The sequence below is a fragment of the Fukomys damarensis genome, unplaced genomic scaffold, assembly GCF_012274545.1.
Source record: "Fukomys damarensis isolate Sample0158 unplaced genomic scaffold, DMR_v1.0_HiC HiC_scaffold_37, whole genome shotgun sequence".
Taxonomy (NCBI): Eukaryota; Metazoa; Chordata; class Mammalia; order Rodentia; family Bathyergidae; genus Fukomys; species Fukomys damarensis.
Genome location: NW_022900949.1, coordinates 45487394 through 45511321, shown reverse-complemented (window position 1 = coordinate 45511321; position 23928 = coordinate 45487394). Strand labels below are relative to the sequence as shown.

General features: G+C 39.5%; 1 protein-coding gene across 1 annotated transcript in view; it reads left to right on the top strand.

Moving 5' to 3' along the window:
- The window catches only part of Cpne4 (copine 4), a 522029-nt gene that overhangs the window by 145728 nt on the left and 352373 nt on the right, over positions 1 to 23928 (top strand). Inside the window, exon 2 of the mRNA XM_033759485.1 lies at positions 20193 to 20373. Within this exon, the coding sequence (XP_033615376.1) occupies positions 20193 to 20373 (181 nt within the window). The remainder of the gene's footprint in view (positions 1 to 20192; positions 20374 to 23928) is intronic.

Genomic DNA, 23928 nt, shown 5'->3' with positions numbered 1-23928 from the left:
GAATGTAAATGGAAAGAAGAAAAGCAGTCTGTGCTTTCTGCCTGTTCTGCCTGCCGTGGACTATTCCTTCTCTACCATGTCCCTTTTTCATGCTGCCCTGCCTTGGTGTCCGTTGACTATGGACTGAAAACTCTACAAATTATCCACTAAAATAAACCTTTCCTCTTTTAATTTTTGGGTGTTGTGTATTTTGTCAGCAATGAGAAAGTAACTAAGATACCAGTTGAACTATGCAAATCTCCCTACTATTGGGACACCACTTGGAAATAAAATTTTCCCATGGCCTGCTATATTTCTACTGTTCTTGTCTTCCATCTGCAAAATGGTAAAGGATCCAACCTTTTTGTGACTTTTCCTACTTTCCTGTTCAAGTGGAAGATATGTTACCTGTCCCCAGATTTCATAAAACTAAATAAATACAAGGTAACATTGTGATTAATTACACAAAATCAAGCCAGGCGTCGTGGCGCACACCTGTAATCCCAGCACTTGGGAGACTGAGGCAGGAGGATCGCTGTGAGTCCAAGACCAGCCTGGGCTACATAGTGAGTTCCAGGTCAGTCTCAACTACATAGTGAGACCCTGTCTCAACACCCCCCACCAGAAAATTACACAAAATCAGAATGCCTGTGTTTGCTTCTCCACCTAAATGTATATTTTCTGTGTGGCCCTGGTAAGGTTCCCCAAGCAGCTAGAGACTTTATACTCTATACTTTGGTAGTATCTTAGTGTCTCTTTTAGAGGGTTGATGGGTGTGATGATTCAAAGCATTTACTTATGTGTGTTCTTTCTAGAATAACTATTGGGCACTTCATAATACTATGGTCCACAAATATAGTTTCTCTTTCTATTTTTCTCATTGCCAAATCAAAAGATATAATTTGTCACTTAAGTACAAAGTAAAAGGTTTTCAATTCTTCCTTCAAGCAGAACCTTTTAAGGCACAGTACTGTAGTTCTTTTTTATGCTGTGCACCAGTTGATAGTGATCCACATTTGGAGAGATGGAGGGCTCCATCTTCTAATTTTACAGCTTTGTAGAGGAGAACACTAGTTGTTTGATAGCTTTGATCTAGTGTTCTGACAGTCTTGGTGCAACCATGTGCATAGAGGATTAAGCCAAACTTCAGGAAGAACAGCCAGCTCAGCCGAGGCTCTGGGTGGCTTCCCAAAGGAAGTGAAATTTGAGCTAACTTTGTTCTATGTGAAGGAAGTGTGTGTGGGGGGGGAGTGAGAGTGCATCCCAGGAAAAGAACAGGTAAAGCATAATTATGAGATCAGGAAAGGGACAGACTGAGAATTGTAGCATATCACTAATAACTAGGAAGATGTCATGAGATTTTGAGAGTGGTATTTTATGAAGATGAATTCACAGAAAAATAAAGTATAGAGGAAGATCTTACAGTTGGTACCAGAAAAAACAACAACAACAACAAAAAAAACAGGGTCTGTTCAACACAATGCTGTGCTGTACTGTGCTTTGTGGTTGCCAGTAACAAGGCTAAAATGCCCTTTGAAAATCCAGGGAAGGGTGACTTTAGGTGGGAACTGGAGGTGAGAACTGCAAAAGGGAGATTGCAGCTGTGATCCTGCTGCTTGAGCTCCAGGGGCACAAGGCAGCGAGTTGTTCTGTTTTAACTTGTTGGTAACACACACATTTATATTTATTAATTTGTTAAAGAAATTAGTCTGTTTTGTAACCAAATAGTATAGCTTAGGACTTTTTCTTCTATATCCTTGTTCTGGTTAGGCAGAACCATTGTTGTCCAGATAGGCATACATCCAAAACTGATGTATACATGTAATACAGTCCCAATCAAAACACCTCACAGAGCTAGAGAAAGAAATCCTAAAATTCATATGGAACCAGAAGAGAGCCAGAATAGTAAAAGCAATCTTATGTAATAAGAACACATCAGTAGGCATCACAGTACTTGATTTCAAGTTATAATGCAAAGGTACAGTGATAAAAACAGCATGGTACTAGAACAAAAACAGATGTGTGGATCAGTGGAACAGAATAGATGATGTAGAAGCCACCCTAGGCACATTCAGCCCTCTGATCTTTGGAAAAGGGGCCAAAAACATACACAGGAGAAAAGATAGCCCTTTAATAAATGTTGCTGGGAAAACTGGCTGTCCACATGTAAAAGATTGACTCTACATTATATCTCTCAATGTACTAAAGTAAAATAAAAATGGACCAAAATTTAAAATACTAAAACAGAAACACTTAATTTATTATTAAATAAAAGAAGTGAAACTCTTGAGCCACATGATCGGGTAGTAACAGCAGCATCCCAATATCTGGTACCAAAATCTCTCTTAGTTGCTTTTCTCATTGCTAAGACAAAATACTTGACAAAATTAAAAGAGGAAAAGTTTATTGCAGCTCACAATTTGTGGAGATTTCTGTCCATAGTTGACTGTCCAAGGCAGGTAGCATAGCAGCAGGACATCACAAAGATGAAACAGTTTATGTCATAGAAGGTAGAAGACAGCAGCAGAAAGCCTGCCTTCTCTCTCCCTTTGTATTCATTCCAGACTATAAACCTATTGATTGGTGCCACTCAGTATTTACATTCTTAATCCCAGTATCACTACCTGTATCCACATTCACTCACCCTAATCCAGCCAACTTTGAAACTCCCCACATATGTCCACATGAGGCTCTGGGGAGACATATAGATACAAGCCGCAACCTCCTGCCCCTGGTACCCAAAAGATTCATGTGCATCCCTTTATGCAAAAGGCATTTAGTTCAGCTCTAAGAGTTGCCAAAATCATAACAGTTTCAGCATTGCTGAGAAGTCCAAGTCTCATCTGAGATTTAAGGTAGACTCTTAGTTGTGAGCCCCGTATAAATGAAAAGAAAGTTAAACGCTTCTAACATTCAATGATGCAAGATACATATGTTCATTCCAAAAGGTGCAAATCGAGGGACAGACAGGAATGGGAACAAAGCAAGACCAAAAGCTAGCATCACAAACATTAAATCCTGTCGTTCCATGTCCAGCATCCAATGCAATCTATGGGAAGATGAGAATGCCAAAAAGCTCGAGTGGCTCTGCTCCTATAGCACTTTTAGTGGTTGTAGCTCCCATGGCTTTTCTCTTGGGATGGCTCTGTTCACTCCTTCTGACTTTCCTCAGGTTATCCACATTCTTAACTTCTTCCACCTCCTGGGTCTCCATTGTACTTTTGGCATCATACTCACAGCTTCACATACTGTCCTCTCAGTGGCGCACTCAGGGGCCTGGCCTCATAGGCCTTCTTCTGAAATCAGGGTAGAAGCCTTCCTAATAACACAACTCTTGCATCCTGAATATGCTTAAAACCAGCACCACACGGTAGATGATGTCAAGGTCTGCCACTAGCTCGAGCAGTAGCCAGGCGTCTTTCTTTCTTGGCTCTAGGAGTCAAATACCTGAATTGCTGAGAGCTGTAAACCCAATCTTGTAGAACAAATTCTCTGGGATTCCACCACTGGTGGTGCTCTGGGGCCCTCTTCTCAAAGCAATTTCTTTCACCTTTGTAATTTTGAGGCCGCAAAGGGTGAAGTCCTGCTGGTTTTTGTGATGCCCTCGGGTTATCTTTTCTGTTGTCCTCTTCTGAACTGTGTGGCTTTGAATTACTAATCTTTTCAGCAGCTGAGTTCTCTTTTGTTGTATCTTAGGGGCTGCAACTTTACTCGAGCTTTCTTTCTGGGCAAACTCCAAACTTTTAAAATCATTTTGCTGGGCCCTTTGTTCTTGCTTCTCAAAACAGATTTGGCTAAAAGCCCCCAATAGTAGCCATGCTACTGTAGACTTCCTTGAAATTTCTTCTAACAGGTTAGTCCGCCATACTTAGTCTCGAGCAAAGTCTCTAGAAAAGAGCAAAATGCAGCCAATTTCTTTTTTTGCCAAAGCATAGCACACATGGTTCAGAGTCCAACACCCAATGCAGTCCTTCTTCCTGACAGAACTCTCCTGAGCCTAGTCTTTATCAGCAGCATTTCTGTCAGGATTCTGGTCTTCTGAGCTCTGACCATAATCTCTCATCAATTTCAGTTTACAGCCTTCTAGGGCCACTTCTTTAGCTGGTGTCTCCAACCCATCCCAAACTCTTTCCACAAGCATGTTCCAAAGGCTTCTAAACTACATGGTCAGGTAATGTCACTGCAAGGACCCCACTTCTGTGGTACCAAAACCTTTCTTAGTTACTTCTTTAATTGCAGAGAGGAAATACCCTATGCTCACAAGTTAAGGGAGGAAAGATTTATTTTGGCTTACAATTTATAGAGGTTTCAATTATGGTAGACTGATTCTTAGGCAGAGTGACATGGCAAAGGGTCATCCTAGAGGATAAACAATTCATGGTGTTAAAAGCAGAAGGTAGCAAAGCAGCAAGAAACAGCAGAAGCAGTGAACAGTAGCAGCTGAAAACTTGCCTTTCCTCTCTCTCTTTATATTCCACCCAAACTTTAAACCTATTGACTGGTACTACCCATGCCCAGGGTGGGGCTTCCATTACCCACATCCTTACCCTTAGTATCACACCCTAATCCACATCCCCACACTCTAATCTAGCCACCTTTAAAATCGCCCTAGGGAGGCTTTAGGGAAACATCTATATAAAAGCCACAACACCCCCATGTATGTTTTATATGATTCAAGAAAATCAGTGGTCATGGAGATTGTTGTGATCAGGTTAGGTCAGATGATGCTACAGTAACAAAGATGTCCAAATTCCCATGGCCTAACATACCAGAGGTTTGTTTCTCACCAGCAGAAGGGCTTTCTTTTTAAGTCCAGATATTTCTCTGGAGCTGCTGCCTTTTGTAGTGATGTAGCGACCCCAGATACTTTGGTATTGTTTGTTGTTTCATTATTTCAGTTACCTCTTTGATTGGACTGGTGGGAAAAGACAGCTAGAGAACACACCCACTTTTCTGTTTTCTCTGAAGCATGTTACTTTTCAGAGCTGACCACTTGCTTCTGCCCAGCTTTGCTGAGCAAGCAAAATGTTTGCTGGAAAGGTTTTATACACAGATACATGCACATGCACATTTTAACCCCTGTTTCTTTGGTCCTACTATGGGAATGAAAGAGGTCACTAATAAAGCAAGTTATTTTTCATCTTATGCCTACTGGAAGCTTTTACAGTGATCTAAATTTTGAATTTCAAGTAAAAATGAAGCTAATTTTATCTCCTCTGTCCCTGTGAAAAGCTAATTATTTATAGAACTTGCCAAAAGGTCCCACATGTCCAGTAAAACAGTTTAACTTATTGTTAAAAGCATTTGTTCTAAAGTGTATGGCCTAAACTGAAATATATTCATAACTTTTATTATGAATGGATTTTTGTTTTAGAGTCTTGATTTGTAATACTGATGTATCCATAAGTCATACATTTCTTAAATGATCTGAAGATTAAGCATGGAGATTATTTGACATCTGCCATATTCTAGACCACAGGACAAGGAAAATGAATATAGAAAAAACAACTTTTTTGAGAATCTACTATATTGACTGTTATGTTTGGTTCTTTTGTTCATCTATTATTTCCTCTAGACTTCCCTAAAGCTTTGAGAGGTAGCTTTTTTGGAATGAGAAAACTGAGGCTCAGGGAAATTGTCAGTGAAATATCAGAACTAAATTAGTCAGTGGGTGTCCAGTGTGCTTTTGATTGTATTCTGCCCCACTAAGTGATGTTCATAAAGGTAAGCATCTTATTGTCTGTAGCCACAGCATATTGTTTCTGTGTTTTTGATGACTGGTCACGCAGATTGTCACTTCCTATCTTATATTTTTATCTTCTTCAAATTCAGATCAGGCTCATGGGTTTAACTTCAAAGTCTTTTCTATTTTACAGATGAGATGGTGAGCTATCAATGTAAAGCACCTGATTTCAATGGTAGCCTAAAGAAGGCTTCTTGATAAATACCGTATTACCTTTCTTCACTCTTTACTATACTTTGGACTAAAGTATTTCTATCTTTTCTGCATGTTATGATGACTTCATTAGGCTTTGTCAGTTCACCATAGAGATACTGCAGAGCTCCTTTTTGCATCAACGCTGGTAACGTCATAATTACTGAGTGGTTACTCTCTGCTCGATGTCTGCCTGGTTACTAGGTCCTCACAACAATGCTAAGGTAGATCTTAGAATTGGTTCCATTTTGCAGATGAGAAAGCCAGAGTACATCTTTTTTTTTCCTTGCCTGTAGTTTTAGTTAGTAAACTGTGTAATAAAAAATAGGATGCAAAGATGCTAACTACATATTATTATACTGGCATCCTTCATGGCATGCACTAGAGTATTAGACGTATGATAGGTGCTCTGTAGTTGACAAGCTGAATTTTAGGGGTTTTAGGAATTAAAAATACCTGACCATGAGTATCTCTTTCTAGCTGTTTATGATTATGAGAATTTGAAATACAGAAATACAAAGAATCTGAGAAACCTGGAAGTTAGGGGATTGTATAAGTGTTTTAGTCTAGTTGGTAGTGTAAGTAAGAATGAATTAGTGATTTCTGCCTGGAAGTGGCATCTTTTCTTCATGGGAAATTGCATTTCTAGGGTTCAGAAATAAAGATGTGACTGTTGAAATTCTCATTCTTTGGAATAGTTCCTGAGTGTCACCTGTGTGGACGGAAGGAGCTCAAAGGTGTGAGCAGGAAGCCTGTGTTGTGGTTATTGGGCTAATTTGTGGTTACTCCTGTTGTGAGAGTTCCAGACCATCAAAGATCTTCTTTTGCTTCAGGTATTCATCATGTAGAAAGGGAAGGAAATGAAAAAGAAGTGTCTTTCAGGGTAGAATGCTAGAGTCTAGCCTAACATAATATTTATTCTGAGATGGCAGCATAGATCATACTTGTTATATTTCTAGGTTTCCTGATATTTTGAGGGCCTGGCCAGTTATCCCAGTTCTTTTTTTTTATTGTGTCTATTTCATCTTTATCAATAACTGCATCAAGTCCAGGCATGGTGGCGCATGCCTGTAATCCCAGCACTCAGGTGGCTGAGGCAGGAGAATCTCTGTGAGTTCGAGACCAGCCTGGGCTACATAGTGAGTTCCAGGTCAGTCTCAACTACATAGTGAGACCCTGACTCAAAAAAACAAAAACAAAACGAAACAAACCAAACAAAAAACAATAACTGCATCAGTTTTAAAGTACCCCATACCCAGGAGGACTATTATCGGTTGAGTTAGAAGACTTCAATTCCAATATATTCTACCTTGAATCTTTGTTGACTTGTTCTTGATCTCTACCCATCAGAATTTTCCAAACATATAAACTAATAACACCATATATATGATAATTGCTGTGAGAGGATTCTAAGTGAGGATCATGAGAACAGAAATTAAGCAGTGACCAACAAGAGCATGGGGGAAGAATAAAAACTGTCAGAGGGTACAAATTAGGTCACAACAGAAGAATATATGAGGAAGAAATATTTAAGCCGGGAAAAATACTTCTTATAATTTTTAGCAATTCCAGGAAAGGAATGAGAAAGGCTTGAAAGTATGAAAAGGAATAGTGAGAATAGAACACTTTAAATTGACTGGAAACTAATGTGCCTTGTGGACAAAAAAGCCTGGCGATTCTAGGATGAGAAATTTGGGTTTGGTCTGTTGAATTTAGATACACGCAGAAGGGTTGGACAGATTGGCCTCAATCAGATTTGAATTTAACAGTCTGGCAAACATCCTTGCACATCTAGCACCTAATTTTAGTGATGAATTGCATATCATCTAGTACTGATGTGCAGTTGATCTGGGTTGGGGAAATGAAAGAATGACTTTCACTATCTCATTTAAGGTTTATTTCCAGGGATTTTACATATATTACTACTAACAGTCTTTCTTTTAATGGCAGTTTTTTATTTTTATCTATGTCTTCATTCAGGTATTATAGTTTTCTTTATGTTTCACTATTTATATATTAAAAATAATCTAAGTGTCTTATTCTTTTAGTAAGAGAGTTTAGCCTTTTTATGATTACTAATGGATATGGTGCTCTTATTTCCGCCACCTTTTATTAAGTTTTATGTAAAATTGTATTCAAGTGTGCACATCCTAGTGTATGGCTTGGTGAATTTCTACACAGCAAGCACTCCCAAACAAGTTATAGAATATTCCTATGCCCCAGAAGCCCTTCTTGGATGCCCCATCATTGTTTCCACAAAGGATAACTGTTACAGTGACTTATATAATTGCAACTAATTTGGGGCTATTTTTGAGTTTTTTATAATTGGGATCATGTAGCATATAACTGTGATTTCTTTCATATTTGATTCAACATTATGTCTAAGAGCTTCACCCATGCTGATGTATGTTTCAGGGGTCCTTTATCTTCATTGATGTATGGCATTCCATCATGTGACTTAATCGCATTGTAGTTATCCTCATCTATTTCTTAGGCCACATGTTGCTGCTGTTGTTATTTTGTATTCACTCATGCAGAATTGGGAAGAAATATATCCAGTCTGGTGTTTGTTAAGGGGACTAACATTAATCTTTCTATCCATTCACTGCTAGCATCTTCTATCCCTCAGCTGATTATCTGAAGGTTTTCTTGACACTGAGTACCTGGTGTGATTTGTTGAGTCCAGCCAGCAGCAGTTACCTACAGTAGGGCTGTTCCAGGAACTCACGGCTTTAAACAGAACCTCAGCATCCATTATTAATGGTAAAAAGTGGTACCTCACCCACTGCACTGCTTTTGGGGTATTTTTATCTCAGCTCCCTGCAATATTTTTCATGAGAAAAAATATCTTCAAGTACAGTATGCTTTCTGCATGTTGCCCTTTGACCTCTATTTTTCTAAAGCCTTTTCTCTCACTCTGTTAGCTATATTCTAATGTACTTATGAATTTTTTTATGTGGTTAAATGAGTGTGGGAAACATATACTATACCTACTATTCACATACTAATGACTCTGAAGTGACCTCCTATAAACAAACCTCCTTTTGATTATGAAAACTTAAAATTATTTCTTTTGAGAATATTTATTAACACCTTATAGAATAATAGTTTCATAGCATCCTGATATGTAGAAGACAGAGGAAGTCCCACATGTGTATTTTTTCCTTTCCAGTACTAGTGCCAATTTCTGTCTCTCAGTATCTATTTTGATGGGAATATAGTAGATGGCAAAACAAGCAAAAATAATCTATTTTAGATATTTGTTTTCCTGTCATTTTCCTCTTCAGCCTCTGAGCACCATAAAGGTAGCAGCCCTTTTTATCTCTGTATCTTCCAGTACTCAGCATGGTTCCCAGTACATACTTGAAGTATTGAATAAATATTTTATGAATGAATGAATGAGATGCAATATTCTGGGACTTCCAGCATTAAGGCACTCAAATAGAAGTAGAAATCGGAAGGAGCGGGTGAAGGGAGGGCAGGGACAAGGGGAAAAAATGAGAACCAAGACATGTCATGTAGAGGTACAAATTCCCAACAATGAATGTAACTGTACTGTATCCCTAAAATGTACCAATAAACTCAATTAAAGCTGAAAAAAAAAGAAGTAGAAATTGGAGATTAAGAGAAGGCGGAATAGCATTAAAGACCAAATGCTGCACATCTGGGTTTAAAAAGAATCTGACTGAATCCTTCTCCATTGTTGTGGTTATGTGACCTAACAATTTGCTTATATTTTTATGAGTCCCATTTTTTCATCTGTACAGTAAAATCAGTAGCAACAGCTGCTTCCCATAGCTCTTGGAATGATTAATTGTGAGAATATAACTCAGCACTGGAACATACACGAGTATCCCAAAACACTCACTGTACTTGGCATCACAATGTGCTTCACACTTTCTACCTGGTGCTTATTTGTCCAGCCTTCTGTTACCCATCCTGGAGACTGCAGGTTTACTTGTACTCCAATTTTCCTCATGTTTGATGAACATTAGAAAGCCACAGAATTCTCAGCTGCCATACACATGACGATCTTTCTCATCTGATGATATCGCCTCAAGGTCTTGCCCAGGTGCACTAACTGGATGAGTTCTACCAGTATATCCTCCCATTGCAAGAGGCCCCCTAAAGTGTCTCTGTGAGAGTGGAAAGACCGTATTTTTTTCCTACATATTGCTAGCAAACTTTCCAACAAATACAGTGCGTTTTTCATGTTGTTATAGAAGGCAGTTCCACCTAGTACTCTGCTTTTCAGGAAGCCTCACTGAGAGACAGACAGACTCAGAGAGAAGGGGAGAGGGGGAGTGGCTCTCTGCCTCAAAGCATCACCTGTATGTCCATGATGGCTGGTTACATGCCTCGTCACGGAGACAGATATGATACTATTCTCCATCTTGTCCTCCCTTTGAAATACCCCATTCTTTGACTTCCAAAATCACACTCAGTTCACTCGCTCCTTCTACATAAATCCTTGTCTCTTGTTTTAACCCATACCTGCTCTCTGGAGACTATTTGACACAAATTTATTTTCTGCTATTTTGAAATTATGATAGAAACATGATAATACATTCGACACAAAGTAATGTCACATTAGGTAGAAGTTCTAAGGAGTGCTGCACGCCAGTATTGTCCCTCAGGTCTTTAATCGTGAGCTGCTACATTCCCTTTCCATGCATGTGGACAGCAGCTGTTTTAGGTTTGTCTTGTCACGCTTTCTTGTGTCTGTCTCCACTCAGGACTTTAGGCAATCGCCTCCAGTCAACTGACAGACAAGGACAAATGAGGGCACGTCTATGAGCCAAACTGGACCTGTCTTAACTGAGAAGTCTTAACCTTTTAGCATTTTTGCATATGGTCTCCACCAAGGAGGGATTTGAAATATCTAATTTTCAAAAGTCCTGTTTTTGTGCATTGCTTTGTTCTGCAAGAAAAATTTTTAAAAAACCCCTTTTGAACAGTAGTCCAGCGTTATAAGCCCAGTGCATGATTAATATGGTAGTTACTAGCAACAGGTAGCAATTTACGCTTAAAGTAAGATGAAATAAAGTTAAGATGTTATTTTCACAGTCATGTTAGTCAAAGTTCACATGCACATATAGATTGTTTTCATCATCACAATATTTCTATTAGGCAACACCAAACTAGAAATTGTGTTCTACATCTCCAAAAGGTATTTCTTTTTACACTTTGTTATCTACCCCGCCCCTTTTCACCAAAACACTCATATTGTCTTCTCCCTACCAACTAGGTAAAAGTGAGTTAATTAAAAGCAGATGAGACAAGTCTTAAATGAGAAGGTGTAGGAGCAGAACAAGACCCATAAGTAGATCACTTATGGTGCTTTCTTGAGAAAATTGCCTTCTGGCTTTATTGCTATCTGTAGCTTCTCTTGTTGAACATAAAAATAATCTTGATCTTTTTTTTTTGTCTTTTTAAATTTAGCCACATGTATGAGACCAGAAACAAAAAACCCATTTTGTGAACCCCCAGCTTCCTGTTAACATGGTGTTAATGGACAAACCCAACCTGTGATTATATTAAAAAGGGAAAATAACTGAACAAAAGAAGGCTGGGATATGATCCTTCTACTGGGTAAATTTAGTTGCCCGAGAAATGGGAGAAAATTATTTTAGTGCCAAAATAATAAAACAGTATCTGAATTTGCTTTTTTTGTCCCATTCTACATTACAGTTGTCTTTGACATAATAAGAAAAGGAGAGAATGCAACCGAGAGGAGACAGTCATTCATATTATTTCTCTTAATATTTACTTTCTGTTTTACTTCTGAAAGTTTCTGGCAGCCTTTGTAATTATCTGGTTAAATTTATATTGCAGTTTATCTAAAAATGGATGACATTTGAGCACTATAAAATTAATATGAATGTGATGCAATGGACACAATTGCTTTCTAGAAAAATCTCATCTTTATGACTCACTGTTAGAGCCAAACTGTGAGCCCAGAAGTTCCTAAGGACATTAATATATTGGATTTTTAAATGCACATTTTCTCAAGAATGTGGTTTTTTGGGAAATGTGATTTCTGATGGATTTTTTCTTTTCTTCTCTCTGTTGTATCAAATTAGAAAGCTCAGACAATGCCTCAGACAATGCCTGAAATAATCTGTTTCACTTGAGTGATTTGGATGTAGTATATTCTGGAAAAAACTTGTGTATGCATAGTATTAATTTTGAATGCAGGTGACAATATTCCTATTATAAATTCAACATTTTACATTATTAAAAATTAAAAACATCTTTTAGTGATTCACATAGTTTGCATCGCTGTGGTTGCCAGGTGTTGTAGCTCTACCATCTGTAACTTATCAAAGACTCAGTGTTTCATATAATCAGAGTAGGGATGCTTACTTCGCTGAGTCCTCCCCTTGTTGGTGAAGCTACCTTTATAAGCAGAGTTCAAAGTGACTCTAGCTCCCTTGAGAATAAAGGGATAAAAGAAAAATGACTTTTTTCAGGATAGAACACAGTCTCATGAAGGCACACACCATACCCCAGAGAATTATTAAGATTGGTATAGGGTTGAAGGTTGCCTTTGTATGGTTTAGAAAGAAACTGTTAAGTAAATTATGGATTATTTTATAAGTAATGATCAAACTCACAGGCTTTGGAGTCTATCAGACCTGGGCTTACTTCTTAGCTCTGTCACCAATTATGACATTGAGGCGATCTGTTGAATGCTGAGAGCCTCGTCTTTCACATCTGTGAAATAGGGCCGACAGTAGCTGGCAATTGAAATAGTATTTGTGCAGTTTTTTACTCATGTAGTCAATAGGGGTACAGGTGCTGCCGAGGTGAGCACAGTGTAGTCAATAGTAGGAAGGCGAGCTATTTTTAAAGGAGATTAATGGGACATTTTATCCTTTATGAGGATCAAAAAGCATAAATATTCACAACTTTTCTCCTGGACGAACCACTTAGAACCAGTGTTTTGATCACCCGAGAGCTGAGGGGGCCTGAGATGGGTGAATAAAGATTAAAGTTATAAGAAGAGAGAAACTCAAAGAGCACATTAATTCATACAGTAAAGGGTTCTCTGTGAAAGGAGAGGGGAGGGGAGGCTGTAAACATCAAGAGAATCTGAGGAAGAGACAGGAGAGGTAGCTGATGTGTGACATTCAGAACAGCCTTGTTAGTAAAGAGAATTTGGGGAAATGCCTAGTTTCAGTACTCATTTGGCATTTTTCTTTTTTGTAGCATTCTTGAGCAGCTAAAGCCGAGGGAGCAGCATGGCAGAATGGCTGAAGGCATTTGAAATTCAGCATCTGAGGGCCCTTGGCTCAAGTCTTTGTCACTGCATGGCTAGACAGCAACACATAGTGGTTGCAGTTTTCTCATCTTCAGTTCTTGACTGTCAAAGGGGCGTCCTAATAGAACAAAGTCCTTGGTAAAAGTCACACGAGCTTAAAGGTGTAATTAAAAACAACAACAGCTTGTGTGTATTGCACACTCCCTGTGGCTCAGGCACTCTCTGAGGACTTTAAGTGGATTGATTTATTTAATCTGAAGAGAACTCTACAAAGTACAAACTGTTACTACCCCATTTTAAAGACGATAAAGCTGAGGCACGATTGAAGTAAATTGAGGTAACTCAAGGATAGAGCTGGGATTCAAACCCAGATACTTCGATGTTAGATTTACATGCCTCTCCTACACCATCCCAACATTCATGTATGAGTGTCACATCTTAGGGTAAGCATCCTGGGGTGGGGGGCAGTTTGTCTTGTTGTATAGATGCTTGGTTTGTACTCAGCCTTGCTGATCAAGCTGCAGCCCAACGGCCAGCAGGATGAGTTACAGCTGGGAGCAGAATCTTAGGCCCCACTTCAGATGCTTAAAACAGCAGCTACAGCTTAAGATGTCTCCCAAGTGATTTGTGATCTGAGAAGCATTGCTCCAGCATATGAACCTCGGGGCAGGTGGATTGTCTCAGCCACTCATACCACCATCACTTACAGTGCTCAGCACAGTGCTTGCCACCTAAGAGTACACCTACGAGTACATCTAGGAGTGCTGAGTAGGAACAAGACTAACAAGCTCCAAAACGATAATATCTGGCTTATCTCCAGATGAGCGGAAGAGTGTTCGGTTTGTTTACCGTCCAGCACAGAGCCAGGCACATGGCAGATGTCTCATTCCCACTTCCTGAATTGAGATGGAAATGCTGTGCAGTGGAGACATCAGCACACGGCCTTCCCTGGATGTACTATGACATTTAAAAGGGCTGTATAATGCCAAGGCAAGCAGAGCGGCGATTATGCACTTATTCTTAACAGCTTTAAGACAAGCTCTGCTCAATTGGTTCCCCTGTGAACTCAAGCTGATTTCCTTCCCTCTTAAGTTCTCTATTGTCTTGGCGGTGTTTGCAACTCATTCAGAAACTAATTAAGTTTCAGGATCAGTTTGTTCTGTTAGAGGGTGTGGATATGCTAAAGTGGTAGTTTTTAAATAACTGAAATTATGTGAGAGAAAGGACAATTATAATTTACTTCTAAAATTGGCCAAAAGTCAGCTTTCTTCAGAATAATTCTCAGAAGACATTAGCTGTGTGAAACCCAGGTATTGTAGGAAAGGCAACAAAGAGGATTCAAATAGGCCATGGAAAATGTATTGATAATCTGGCCATATGAATCCTGTTCTCTAACAGAGTGTGAAATTAACTTACTTACTCCACTTATCTGGGGCCATGGAAGTAGCTGATCACTCATTGACAGAGCCATAATTTGTGATCACCTTTTTCAGCAATGAGCTTCATTGCTGGGTAAAGTCCAAACAACCTGACTTCACTGGTCTGTGTTCTACACCCAAAGTCAAGAACAATATCACTGTTCTGGGCAGGCCCAGGAAGTCATGAACTCCAGTATAGCTGGTCAGGGCTTTCATGGGTACATGATCCGGGAAATAAGCCTAAAACCTTGCATATACATGTGAAAAGTTGAGTATTTTATCTTCAGTAGCCTCACCAGTCTACAAATATTAATATAAACACCATGAGGGATGCAATCCCTGACCTAAAAGGAATAATCCCTGACCTAAAATTATATGACCTATACACATATGTGTATACACACACACACACACACACACACACAGACACACGTACACACCTGCTGTAGTACCTCCTGAATCAGTTTATATTAGTTGTCTATTCCTGCATAGCAAAATTGCTGTAAGTTTAGCAGCTTGAAAGAGCACGTAGATATTGCCCCTACTCTCTGTGGGTCAAGAGTATGACTGCAAGTTAGTCACTGTTTCAGGGTCTTAAAAGGCTGCAGTCTGGATATCAGCCAAGGTTGCTGTCTTACCTAATGTCCACCTGGGAAATTATCCAGTCCTAAGCATATTTGGTTGTTGGCAGAATTCATTTCTGTTCAGCCTTTGAACTGAGAGCCTCAGTTGCTTTTTGGCTACTTTCTCCAGGCTACCCTCTATGCCTTGCCTTCCCGACATGGACACTTCACCAAAGCCAACAAGTGAGAGAGGTTAGTATGACTCTCTAGCATATTATAATTGCAAAAGAGACATTCCATTACTTTTGCCATATTTTACCATTTGGTTAAAAGCCAGTCACAAGTCCCACCTATTCTCAAGAAGTTATACAAGTTATATCTCATCACTCCTGACCTTTGTTCCAGCTATACTGCTCTAGTGTAGTTCTCTTCAGGAAGGAAATAGAATGATCTTTTTTATTTCCAAGCTTTCAGTGAAGAGATCATTTATGGTGATGTGGTAGAATTAATGGAACCAATAGTCAGACTCCTAGTGAAACAGACCCCGTTGATACACTGCTCATATCCTCTTTATCCAATCAGTGCATCCATTCCCAAATGGCAGTGACTGTTGGCTTCTAATGACTCACAGCTGCCCTTTTTCTGGAGTGTGTTTGATTGCCAAATCTAAATTTATGCCTTCTCAACCCTAGCTCAAGTGGCACAAATGGAGCCAGAAAAGTCTGAACTCCTTTCTTTAGGGTACAATCAACTTGCTGGGTAAAAATTATCTTTCAGAGCCTCTGTGAAGCCAGGCTGAAGCCAGAATCCCGCTGGTACTACCAACAGGCTTTCCTTACTGCTCTTCTCTCTCTTTTTAGTTAATGAAATGCACCTGGATCCCTGCTTCAGGCCTTGCTTGTAGGCTAGGCACCTTATAACTGGCAAGAAGCCATTACTTCCCATGAACCCGAAGGAGTAAGGTGAGGAAAGGGTATTACTAAGGCCCAGTAAGAGCTGCTGCCTTGGAGGCAGAGTTGCCTGACAGGAACTGTGGGCATTAGTGTGGCCACTTCTAAGAATCAGGGCAAGAGTTGGGCAGAAACATGCTGCTCTCTCCTCCCTTTCCCATGTCTGTATCCCTTGAGTGTAACTCAACGGGAAACTTGCCAGTGACAAGCTGGTGTTCATCAGAGGTAGTGTTTTATGGCCCTGAGCAGAAAGAAGGAAAGAGAATTAATGAGGAAGAGAGGAATAGGTAACAATCAGCACAGTAGTCTCATAGACACACTCTTTTCTCTCCTACAGTCCAACCATCATATTGGTACCATATTGATCTTTAGTAAGTGCTTATTAGATGATGTCTGTTTTCCAGCTCTCAATGATCCAAGTGTTTCCCTTTGCTTAGAGGAATGATCTATAGAATTTATGGATCATATACTTCATTAATTTAAAGAAAAAGCCTCCAAACCTGTGCAGCTTTACCAAAATTTATTATTGTTAACTTAAAATGATTGTGTGTAGCACTCTATGTTTCAAGACACATCCATACTTTTCAGTTGTTCTGAGCGACTTTTGGAAGATCTGATTAGATTGCTACCATTTTAAAGCAAGCACGATGGCTGATGGAATGTGCAGACCAGGCGTAGATGTGCCACCTTCCAGTGTTTTCTTGTCTGCATTAATTTATTCAATCAGAGATTTCTTTACAGTAATCCATTTGTAGAGGGGATACAGAGAAAACTATATGCTATCGTCTGAAACCCATAAAATCAGGTACATGGAAAGCACAGATGTAGTAACCTGGAAATGACTAACTGCGAGAAGATGAGAGTCGTGACCCCTCTGTTCCGTGTGACTCCCCCAGTCCCCAGAAGATACGTGATGAGCCACATATGTCATGTGATCCTGTGATATGTACCAAGAGAGGACTTCTATGGAATATACGATTCCCAGACAGCTAGCTGATGCTTTGGAGAGAACACTGATTGAAGAATAAATTACCCAGGGCCGGGGATTTAGCTCAGTGGTTCTGTAGCCTGCCTCACAAGCACAAGGTCCCAAGTTAGATCCTGGTCAAAAAAATAAAAAGAATAAATTGCCTGTATTGGCAAACTGATAATAAAGCTGCTTCACAGTGGTAGTGGAGCAGACACCATTATCTTACTTCTTGTGAAGCCTTGAGAAGTATGGGCTCATGTGCATGAGTCCTCAAATAAACTGCTGATTCAAACGGTAGCTGAGTGCTCTTAATGAGAGCGTGCTATGCCCAGATCATGTGGGCTTCAAAGGTAGGTGGCATTTAAAGGTGCAAGTCAAACTTTGGCCTTAAAGTAATAATAAGACATCTAAGAGGTTTCCATTTGACGGTGGGAGGTAAATTATTTAACCGAGGGAAGTCAGGTAATATTGTAATAGTAGGTACCACTTTTGAAGCACCTACTATAAAACAAGTATTATGCTGATCACTTTACATATATTATTTTACATACTCTACAGCAACTCTTCATGGCAGATTTTGTGTTAGACAACTTAAGTACCCTATTTGTGTCACATAGAGAGTGAAGGAGCCAGATTTCTCACTATCTCTTTGATAGATTCTTTTTTGCACTGTTCCCCGCAGTTAAGCCTGGTGGTAGAGAAGAGGTCCTATTCTGTAGGAAGAGTGTGTGTTCTCTAGAATGGCAGCAGTGTATCTGGAAGGGGATGGGCATGCGCCTCCAAGGAGAGGGACAGAAGAGTAGGGGTGAATCCTAGAGACAAGAGGGGTCAGTCAGAATGGCAGAGGAAAGCAGAGTTCAGAAAGACACTGACTAAAGAGTAAGTTTCCCTGGTGTAAATAATCTACAACAATGCATAAGATTCTAATAAGATTACTGACATTTAGAAATGGGAAGAAAGGAGCTAAAGATGTAGGGAAGGTGGGATGGGTAGGGGAAGAGTAAAAAGGGAAAAGAAAAACGTGAGAGAATGAAAAGATGAAAATAAAGTGTTTGTAGATGGGGAGGGGAGGAGGGGGTGAAGGGAGGGCAGAGGTAAGGGGAAAAAATGAGAATCAAGACTTGTCATGTAGAGGTACAAGATCCCAACAATGACTGTAACTGTACTGTATCCCTAAAATGTACCAATAAACTCAATTAAAGCTGAAAAAAAAAAAGAGTAAGCTGTCCTTACTAAGTTGATAAAGAGAGTTCACAGCATATTTCCAAACCTGTTTAAACATCAAACCATCTTCCTCCTGGCTGATTCTTTTTTTCTCTTTGCTTTGTTATAAATTTCATTTCATGTATGCTTTGTCTCCTGTGTTTCTCAAAACTCATAAAAATGGAAGGATAATTTGTTAAGCTGTGGATTTATGATTTGTGCATTTTCTATATTTGAATAGCATTTATTTTGAACTAAAAGGGAAGTCTGACTCTGTACGGAGATTGAAATAAATGAAGACTATTCAGTGTATCCAGTGTTTGAACATTATCCAGAGATTTGAACATTTCTCCAGCTTTGGATTTTATACATAGTGAAAATAGTATAGAGCTGGGAGGCAGAAAACTGCCGTTGTAGCCCCGGCTCTGTCATTAGAATAATTATGTGATACAGTTAAGCTGCCAGGCCTCCCCAGGCTTGAATATATAATATGTGTAAGACAAATATCCCAAAGTCCCTCTTAATGTTCAGTTTGGTAGAACAGAGCAGTTCTCATCCTCGAACATAATTCCACAATGCTGCTTACTAAAAAGAAATTGCAGCTCTTCTCAGGCACAAATTCAGCTTACATATTATTTTAGAACTGGAATTGGTAAATATTTTCTGGCTACAGAGTGAGTATTTTTGGCTTTGTGGGCCATGTAATCTCTGTTGTAGCTACTTAATCCTACTGAAAGCAACAATAGACAATACATAAATCAATGATCAATGTGTTCCAATACAACTTACTGTGTGTGTGTGTGTGTGTGTGTGTCTGTGTGTGTCTGTGTGTCTGTGTGTGTGTGTGTGCAATACCGAGGCACAGCCATTACCCTAGAAGAGATGGAGGGATGTACTCATTTGTACAAGTATAGTGCTGAGCACCAAGGGAAAGCCAAATATTTGCAGAAGGGAAGGAGAGAGGATGGGATTGTCTCTATTTCATAAATGAAGAATTTTCACTCTAAGGCACTAATGCCAGGTGAAGTTGAGGAAGCCATTGATGTTTTTCCCAATACAGAATGCTGTGAGAGGATCCTGAATTTCACACCTGAGAGAATCTTCCAGTGTCCTTACATGTCTAGTCCTCTTCAGAGAGGGAGGAGAGTTTTGTAGGCTCTGGCAGATCCCAGTGACCCTGGGCCTCCAGGAAGCAGTGTTATTATGAAGAGTATCACATCTGTGGCTGCTGTTTCTGTGAATTCAGAATCAGAGGCTTCATGCTCTTTGTCTGTTTTTTTGTTTTGTTGTGTTTTGCCCTTTTAATTCTGAGTTCTAAAGGGGCAGGTGGGAGCCTAGAAGGGAAAGGTGAGAATAGATTTGGGCATTAAGACAAGAAATTTGGCACTGTGCCTCTCTTGTAGCTGACTTGCTGAGGGCACCTTGAGAAGGTAGGTCAGAGTTGAGGGGTGAGAAATTAAGGTAGGGTGATTTACTCCTCTACTCTATCACATAGGAGAGTTGGATTTTTAAGGAGTCATAAAAACTTGAGATGTGATTAAACTGACTAACAAATCTGTAAATTTTCACACAAGCCAGGTACTTAATGAATACAGGGCTACACTACAGCTTGCGGTCTATTTGCACCAATTCATTAATTTATTTTACAGACTAAAAATTTACTATGCAAATCACACAGGAAAAGAGTGTTCTTAGCCAAGTGTACCAGCATCTGAGGTTTTTGTTTTCATCTTTTGGTTTGTTTGTTGTTTGTTTCACTGAAACCATTCCAATTGGGAAGTGAGATAATAAATATCTTTAATATTTGAAACTGCATGTTGAATAATTTTCTAAGCAGCAATTGGAAGTCTTTCTTCTTTGACAAATATTGCAGTGATTGACACTTTTTTTTCTTGTCTTGTCTAAAATAGAATGAAGAAGATGAGCAACATTTATGAGTCAGCTGCCAACACGCTGGGAATTTTTAACAGCCCCTGCCTGACCAAAGTTGAGCTGCGTGTGGCCTGCAAAGGCATTTCTGACAGAGATGCTCTTTCCAAACCAGACCCCTGCGTCATCCTCAAGATGCAGTCTCACGGGCAGTGGTTCGAGGTAGGCATGTCCAACCAAACACACAGGAACATGGTTGGATGGTTGGTTCCATTTTTTTTTATATTTCCCAGTTTAAATTGGTTTATGTTGGTAAGATGGAAAAGTCTAAAAATGCATACGACTTTTTTTTTTATGTCATGATGTTTTAATGTGGCTATTTTGGTACTGTGGGTATTTTGACATTTACCTGTAATTCACAAGCCTAAAACTTGTGGGGTACTTTTGTTAATTGCCAAGATATAATCACAATGAAGTCTTTATCCCACACCCAGTTGTTGGCAAAGGGAAATTGGCAGCAAACACATCAGAGACAGGCAGGCATCAGACCCCAGGCTAGGTTTGAATGAGGAAGCTGATATTCCAAAAGTTGAGTCCAGAGACAAACTTTTGTGGCCAAAGCAGAATTCAGATTATGTTTCATTAGACTCCTGGAAATGGCATCTCTGCAGGAGCAAGTTTTGGTGTTGAGGAGAGAAGTGACTATTCAAATGGATTTAGCGTAGTGGTAGATGTTTTTCTGTAGGTCCTGGGCTGAGAGATGGAGCCAGGAAGACTGGTATGAACAACGGCCCTATGATGCCAGTTGTGGTGGCACATGCCTATAATCCCAGCCCTTGGGAGGCTGAGACAGGAGGATCTCTGTGAGTTTGAGACCATCTTGGGCTACATAGTGAGTTCCAGGTCAGTCTCAACTACGTAATGAGACCCTGTCTCAAAAAAACAAAAACAAAAACAAAAACAAAAAAATAGCCCTATGGAATACTTGGCCAGCTCTCTAGCTCTGGCAGCTGGGTTGGGGTATGGGTACTTATTATCCAAGATGGTTAGATGGAAGAAGGATTAACGAGCAATCCTAGAGATTAGTCCTCTTCTCAGGCCCAAAACAAGATGATAAGGAGGCTGACACCAGTCTCTATAGTGAAAAAAGTTTTAAGGAGGTCTTGGACTCTAATAACCCAGCATCCAAGAGCACCATGGCGATAGAAGCCAGTGATTGCCTCAGGCTGGAGCCGTGATTGCAAGCCCCAAAGATTGGCAGGACTGAGTTGGCTGGAGACTGGAGAAAGATGAATCTTGCCTATGGTAATTGTGAGATTTAGCAATAAGGAGTTTAGGATGGTGGAAGACAGAGGAAGGAGTTGAGGACCTATAAGCTCATAGTGCCAGAAAGCAGTTTTAACAGGCTTTGGAAGGTTTCTGATCCACTCAGACACCCCTCAAAACTCGTGCGTAGAATATACACTAAGAATGTGTCCTAACACACACTTCTTCCTGTGCCTGTGTAAGGCGGCTCACTGGCTTGAATGGAATAGTATCACTGTGAATCATTCGCCAGAGTATACCAAGTTCTCAAATTGTCAAGAGATGACTTGATGTTTTATCTCAAGTTTATTTTGGAAAGATTTACTCATTTTTATTTTTTTGCCGGTTAAGTTCCAATACATCAGGGGCCTAGTGGAGAAAAGCTGTAGGGAAAAACAGTGGTATTCTTTGTATCAGCGGTGCTGCCCTTGGCTAGATGTTTCTCTGACTGGTGCTCAAGTAGGCATGGTGATACCTGGGGAAGGGCAGGAATGATGACCTTTCAGGGGACACAACACACAGCATTTGTTTTTGGGACTGAGAACTTAAAAACAATACTAGCTAAACTTTATTGGTTACTTTACTTTTACTTTTACTATTGGTTACAGTATGTATTCTAAGTGCTTTATGAGAAATAATTAATTTAGTCCTCAAAACAGTTGTATATCATCCCCAGATTATAGATGAGGAAATTGAGAGACAGAAAGATTAAGGATTTGCTCAGGACTGTTCTGCTTGTAAGTGGAAAATCTAATGTGTAAGCCCAGAGTTGAGTTCCAGAACCTGAGATTTTTATAGCTATTTTATATTTATGATATAACATAGATTTCAGTCTTCAGTGGTTTGTGTGGCAATTTTGCAGGTTGAACCATACAAAGAGAATGTATCATTTACGAAGAAAACTAATTGGATATTGTTTCTAGGTACCTGGACTAAGTAAACAATGCTTTTAAAGATCCGGCCTGAGGTAACAGGGGAGAGGGACATGCAGAGGAAGCCATTGTTACCTTTCCTGAAGGAACCCCCGAGAGCCCAGTGTAATTTGAACAAGGGCTTGGAGGCCATGCTGAGTACAACATGAAGAGACAGACGCCATGGGTCCATCTCTTCAAGCCTTCAGCACTCCCTCCTCCTCCTGTTTCTAGACAGCTAGGAGGTGTTGCTCCAGGTTACAGTCTTCCCTCTATGACAGAAGAATCATGTTTCCTTATATGTAGAAGTGATACCAGCCCTTCTCTGAAAGGGAAGTTGGACAGTGTTGGAAAAGCAGATGGAATTCCAGAGAGGAGGTCACAAGCGTGAGGAACAAATGACACATAGGCAGACTGGCGTCATGATTTCAAACCATGCCTAGCCAGGTCTTGTATTGTAAACAAAAACAATGACACACTGATGTCCCAGGGTGTGGTATTTTATTTCCTATAAATATTCTCATTGATTTTGTTGATACATCTATGTATCCATCTTCTCCAGTAGTGGAGATTTAACCCGAGGCCTCCTGCATGCTAGGCAAGAACTCTGCCACAGAACGACACTCCCAGCCCTCTTTTATTTTTACTTAACAAAACTAAATGGAATGCTTACAAAGGAAACAGAGCTGTTTTTGAAAGTTACTGAAAGTAATTTGTCTCGTAACAGTCCCTTTACATAATTTAACTATTATTTGTATATATTTCTTTTCAGTCTTTTCCTTCCAGCACACCCATGCTTTCATAATCTTTATCATGAGTGCAAAATTTTCTTTCTTGTTTTATTTTGTAATATATGCTTTTTTTCATGTTGCCACAATATTGACAGTTGTAATTTGTACAGCTGCATAATAGACCATCAAGTAGATTTACAACATAATTTTTCTTCTTTTTTTTTTTTTCATTTTGAAATTGCTTCCAAAAATATCCTATTTTAAATGATACTATGCAAACATCTTTCTGCAGAAGACTTTTTCCTTCTTTTGGGAACATTTCTAGGAGATATTCTGCCAAAATAGAACTAGAAAGACAAAGGGCAAGAAAAGTTTAAGGCTGTTTTTTTCTTCAGGTCTTCTTTTTCTTTTTATTAAGTTTATTGGTACAATTTAGGTATACAGTATTTATATTCATCATTGGGATCTTGTGCTCTTACAAGAGTTATCTTGGTTCTTATTTTTCCCCATTTCCCAGCCCTTCCTTCATCCATTCCACCCTTTTTACAAGGCATTGTTTCCATATTTTTCCTTTCTACATATTTTTTCTTTTCTCTTTTTACCTTTCCCCTACCCCTCCCACTTCCTCTACTCTTTCAGACCTTTTCTTCCTGTTACACAATATCAATTATACATTTGATATACATTGCCAGATTGTATTTCCAAAATGCACTAATACATTGCTGTTCAAAGTATGGTCTGCACACAGCTACTTGTCAACAAACTACAGTGAGATAAGAATCTTGTGCCACAGTGTAAATTGATTCACTGCTTCCTTTTTCCAAAAGTCT